This window comes from Peromyscus leucopus, chromosome 5 (assembly GCF_004664715.2).
Source record: "Peromyscus leucopus breed LL Stock chromosome 5, UCI_PerLeu_2.1, whole genome shotgun sequence".
Classification (NCBI taxonomy): domain Eukaryota; kingdom Metazoa; phylum Chordata; class Mammalia; order Rodentia; family Cricetidae; genus Peromyscus; species Peromyscus leucopus.
Window position 1 is genome coordinate 866008 of NC_051067.1, and position 5716 is coordinate 871723.

General features: G+C 49.4%; 1 protein-coding gene across 1 annotated transcript in view; it reads left to right on the forward strand.

Annotated features, from left to right (window-relative positions):
• The first annotated feature begins 3906 nt into the window (after window positions 1-3906).
• Window positions 3907-5716, forward strand: part of Znf367 (zinc finger protein 367) — a 19579-nt gene continuing 17769 nt past the window's right edge. Inside the window, exon 1 of the mRNA XM_028891687.2 lies at window positions 3907-4492. Coding sequence (XP_028747520.1) covers window positions 4106-4492 — 387 coding nt within the window. The 5' untranslated portion in view covers window positions 3907-4105. The remainder of the gene's footprint in view (window positions 4493-5716) is intronic.

The following is a 5716-nucleotide window of genomic DNA, read 5'->3' on the forward strand; positions in this document are numbered from 1 at the left end:
ATATAAATAGACTAGATATTGTAACTGTAATTCTTGCTTGATAACTGTTCTATTATATGTAATTTTACTATGTTAAAGTTAAAACTTTCCTTTTTAATTAAACAGAAAAGGAGAAATGCTGTGGGATAATGCTTTTGTACACTGGTTTAATAAAATGCTGATTGGCCAGTAGCCAGGCAGAAGTATAGGTGGGATAATCAGACAGAAAATCCTGGGTAGTGGAAGGCTGAGTCAGGGGAGACACCAGCCTGCTGTTCAGGGGCCAATATGTAATGGCACATAGAAAATGTGGCAACATATAGATTAACAGAAATGGGCTGAGTTTAAATGTAAGAGCTAGTCAGTGGTAGGCCTGAGCTAATGGCCAAACAGTTTTAATTAACGTAAGCCTCTGTGTGTTTACTCAGGACTGCGGGACCGCAGGAGCTGGGTGGGACCAGGAAAACTTCAGCTACACACACACACACACACACACACACACACACACACACACACACACACACACACATTGTATATTGGTGTGCCAGGGTCCAGAAGAGGATGTCAGATCCCCTGAAACTGAAGTTTCAGATAGTTGTGAGCCACCAGACATGCATACTAGGAATCAAACCAGGATCCTCTACAAGAGCAGCAAGTGTTGCTGAGCCATCTCTCCAGCCTCCTAGAAGGTGGCTTCTTGTACATTTTTAGATGACAATAAATCACTTTATGTATTTTTTAAAATTACTATGTAGCCAGTCGGTGGTGGTACATGCTTTTTAGTCCCAGCCCTCAGGAGGCAGAGGCAGATGAGTTTGAGGCCAGCCTGAGCTACACAGTGAGTTCCACAACAGCCAGGGCTACACAGAGAAACGCTGTCTGGAAAAAGACAAAACAAAAACAAACAAAACCACCACCACCAAAAAACCCAGAAGTTTAGTGTCCCAAACTTAGGATAAAAAATTTTTTATTAATAGCAATAAAGTAGACTTGTGGTTCTTTTTTTTTTTTTTCCGAGACAGGGTTTCTCTGTGTAGCTTTGCGCCTTTCCTGGAACTCGCTTTGGAGACCAGGCTGGCCTCGAACTCACAGAGATCCGCCTGCCTCTGCCTCCCGAGTGCTGGGATTAAAGGCGGGCGCCGCCGCCACCCGGCTAGACTTGTGGTTCTTGATGTAATATATCATATTACATTTTCAAGTTGAAAAACCTTTTTTACTTCCATTTTGAGACTTCAAGGTGCATTTTAAAAGACTTTAAGGTGCATTTTTCTTTCCATAGTGGGTTCTGAGGACTGAGCCCAAAGCCTTACACATGTCTAGGTGTGCCACTAAACCACCCTCTCAGCCCCCACTAGGGACTACATTTTTTAACAATGGGACTAACTGAAATAATGTAATCAGTATTCTGAGATTTTCTTTTTTTTTTTTTTTGAGACAGGATTTCTCTGTGCAGCCCTCGTTGTCCTGGAACTCACTGTGTAGCTCAGGCTGGCCTCGACATTATCTGCCTCTGCCTCCAGAGTGCTGGGACTAAAGGCATGTGCTTCCACCACCCTGCCTGAGATGGGTTTTAGTGTGTCTTCAGAGTTATTATACATCATTAGGCTGTTTGTTAATTATATCCAGGACATAACAAAGACACCAGGAATATAACCACACATTTCCTATGGCTCCCTGGTGGCATGAGAACAGAACCAAAAGCAGCTCTAGGAGTGATCTCAGTTCTCCACAATCAGTCAGGTGAATCCCCACATTCCTGGAATGTTTTTCATTCTCCTGTGGCTGAAAGCCAGTGGAGTTGGCCAGTCACCCTTGATCCAGGGCGATTTTTAGAAGCATTAAGTCAGTGTCCTGCTTTCTATGTGATTCATCTTGCATATGGGCATATTGTGAATGCTGAGTAGTAACTACTGGCCAGAGTTTAACCTGTTGGGCTCTTGCCCAGTCCCTAATTCGAGTGTTCCTGATAGCCATATCACTTTTTTCCTTTTCACTATCAACTATCAAATAGAGGACTTATAGTTCCCTTTTAGTAAATTCCAACAATTGTAGTAAGGTTTTGTTTTTAAAATGCAAAACTTTTTTGTTGTTTTACAATTTTATTACATTAAGGGAAACAAAAGCTGAACTTTCAGTTCCCAGATTGACTATTAAAGTATCAAACTGAATTTGCCCCCACACATACAGTAGATACAGTCTATGGTGGCCAGCCTCCAGGAAAGAAAGAATACATATTATGTAAAATTTTAAATGTGTACGGGTGTTTTGCTGCCTCCTATGTATATCATGTGCATACATTGTTCTAGGAAACCAGAAGAGGGAATCAGATTCCCTCGGACAGGAGTCACATGCTGCCACCACTGGGTGCTGAGAACACAACTCAGGTCCCTTGGAAGAGCAGCAAGTGCTCTTAACCACGGAGCCATCTCTGTCTGCCCAGTTCTTTATTTTTTGAAAGGATAGTTTCACTTGTCCTACTTTAAAGATACAAATTATTCAGTGTATCCTCTTGAAATATTTTCACCTTTGTTCCCAAGTTACTTTCTCTCCATGAAATCAGATTTGTGTATCTTGCCATATATATTGTTTACCCAAAAATAAAATGTAATTTCTCCACTTAAAAAAATAAAATAAAGCAAAACATAAGACTCACAATATTGGCTGCTTTGATTTGTTAACTTGGGCAGTTTCCTTTAAAACAAAACAAAATTGTGGCTAAATTAACTAGGCATAGCTTTGTATTAAAAGGTTTAGTTAAGTGTGTTATTTTGCACTTATGTTTACTTACCAGTTCTATCGCTTGACCACTGGATAGTCATTCAATATATAAAAAAAAAATCTTTACTGAACCTTTACTAGGATTAGGCTGCCTGGAAAACACAGCAAAAGAGCCACAGTTACCAGTTTTATCCTTTAACCACTTAATAATTTATTCATTGATTCAAGCCTTTACTTTGAACTGCTACCAGCATCAAACTGCCTGGAAAACACTGGAAGCAAGTGAGCCGGAGCCACGCTTGCACCTTCCAGAGAGAAGGTGGGCCTTTGATTTGCCTCGATTCCAGTGACAGGGTGCAGAGAGAGGAGGGGAGCGGGCGGCTCCTATGAGCGCAGGCCGTTCGGCCCCCACCCCGGTCCTGAGCATGGCAGCAAGCTCCAGGAGGCAAGGAACGCTGCAGGACTCATCCTTAGCGAGGCTGGTCACAGGACTCCACTAAGAACCCTACCCATAGGCGGGCGTGATGGCGCACGCCTTAGTCTTAGCAATGGAGAGGCAGGGGAATGTGCGAGTTCGAGGTCAGCCTGGTCTACATAGTGAGTTCCAGTAGAGACACTCGTCTCAAAAAAAAAAAAAACGGTGCCGAGCTCAGGGGAGGGCGGAGGGCCCGGCCCGGCCACGGCCCTTTAAACAGGCTCCGCGCGGGAACCACGGCCCAACAGTCCCAGGCACGCTACAGGCGGGCGGCGCCCCTTCCTGCCCAGCAGCAACCCTTCCCGCAGCTTCTCCAATCAGCAAACTCCTGCCCCAACCTCTTCTGGTGGGGGCGGGGCCGAAGATGCTCTCCCCCGCCCACCAACAGTCTCCACGCCCCTTCCCCGCAGCTTCTCCAATCAACAGCCTCCTTTCCTCCCCTCTTTTGCGGGACTCATCCGGGGGGCGGAGCTTCCGACGGGTGTGTCAGGAGGAGACGCGCGCTCCTACAGACTTTCGAATGCAGTTGGCCCTCAAGACAAAAAAATATGAGAGCGTCGGCCAATGACGCGGCAGTAAGGACCCGCGCTCGGACTTGGTTCCGCCCCCTCCGGACGGAACATATCCTGGACCCTGCTATTGGTCCGCGCGACCTGTCACTCGTCGCGGTGGCCAGCCGCAGGGTCCTCGCGGTGACTGGTTCCGCCCAGGCGCGAAATGTAACGCGGGAAAAGCCGGAGCAGGGACCGCGGCGGCAGGTTGTTATTCTCGGGGACTGAGCGCTCCGCGTTCCGTTTTGTCAGCGCCGCTGCTGCAGCCTGAGCGTCCAGAGCTGCCTGTCATGAGCCGGCGGCTGTGAGGCACCGAGGCACAGCAGCGCGGGCGAGCAGTCGAAGCTCAAGCGGAGAGCGCGAGGGCTGCAGACGAGCCAGCATGATCCGCGGCGCCCCGGCACCCATGGCGGAGCCGCCGCCGGTCATCTTCTGCCACGACTCCCCGAAGCGCGTGCTGGTGTCAGTCATCAGGACCACGCCGGCAACGCCTCCGTGCAGCGGCGTGGGGGAGCCCGAGCAGCCGCCGCCGCTCGTCCCCACCAGCCCCGGCTTCAGCGACTTCATGGTGTACCCGTGGCGCTGGGGCGAGAACGCGCATAACGTGACGCTCAGCCCGGGGGCGGCGGGCGGCGTTTCGGCTGGGCTGCCCGCGGCGGCTGAGCTCCCGACGTTGCGGGGTGCGCCACCATCCACCACCTCGGTGGCCGCCGCGTCGGGCGGGGAGGACGAGGAGGAGGCGAGCAGCCCAGACAGCGGCCACCTCAAGGTGAGCGGCGCAGGCGGCCGGGGCGCGGGGCAGCCTGGGGCCCGTTAACGGCGCGGCTCGGCAGTGGGGCGGGGCCGGGGAGGAAAAGCGGGGCGGCGGGGGCGGTGGCTGACAGGACGCTGACGTCACTGCCGCGCGCCAAAACCGGACGGGGGGCGGGGCGGTCACGTGACGGGTGCGGCTCTAAGACCGGGCTGAGGGTAGCAGGTGCAGCGGGGTGAAGAAGGGGAGGCTGGCAGTGTCCGTGGTCCAGACGCCCCGCACTGCTGTTTGTAATCTCCCAACCGTGGGCTTCTTAGATCTGGGAAAGGATGTGAGCATCTGGCTCCAGCCTACATGGGGGTAGGGGGCATGGTATCACTCTGTAGCCCTGGCTGGCCTGGGACTCAATAAGTAGACCTCGATCTCTCAGAGGTCCACCCTCCTTTACCTTCTGAGTGCTGAGATTCAAGGCTAGCGCCACCATGCCCCAATGTACACTTTACATCCGGAGCAGGGGTTTGTTAAAGCGTCTTCATTAAGATCGCATAGCTGGCTAGTGGGAGTGCTGGTCAAGATTTTGCGGCTGGGAGCCTTGCTTGAGTGTTGGTACACGGTGACTGCTTGGATGGACCCGATACTATATCCGTGGGGCTAGACTTTAATACTTTCAGTCATCAGCGCTTTATAAAGGTGCCGGTAAATTTGTGTGTGGAATAAATGTTGCTAATACAGAATAAATATTCAGGTTCTGTTGGTTGGGTGCCTGAGTAACATAATTTGCTACAGATGTAGCGAGCAAATCACCTAGTGGATAAAGGGATACCTCGTTTATAAATTGAAACAAGTTTGGCCACATGGTCATCAGCTAGAGCGTTGAAACTGTTTTAGCGAATGAAACAGTCTTTACTAGTGGCATTGTTATTATAGAGCAGTAAAGTTGTAAGACTGCTTTGACATACTTAAAGTATTGAAACTGCACCTCAGTGTATATTTGAAAGAACAGTAGAGATGTTGGTAGTAGTACCTGTGTTGGTGTAGGGAACAGCTGCTGTTGCTGGCTTTAGGTAGCCCCTCCTAAAATGTCATCTTAGGTGCCTTAGGTACTTAGAAAATGCATTGTACAGTTAAGCAGTGTAAATACTTGTTAATTGTTAATTTTTAATTTTATTACTTTATGTGTATATATGTTTTTGTTGCATGTATATCTGCACATGTGTATGCTTGGAACTGGAGTTGTAGACA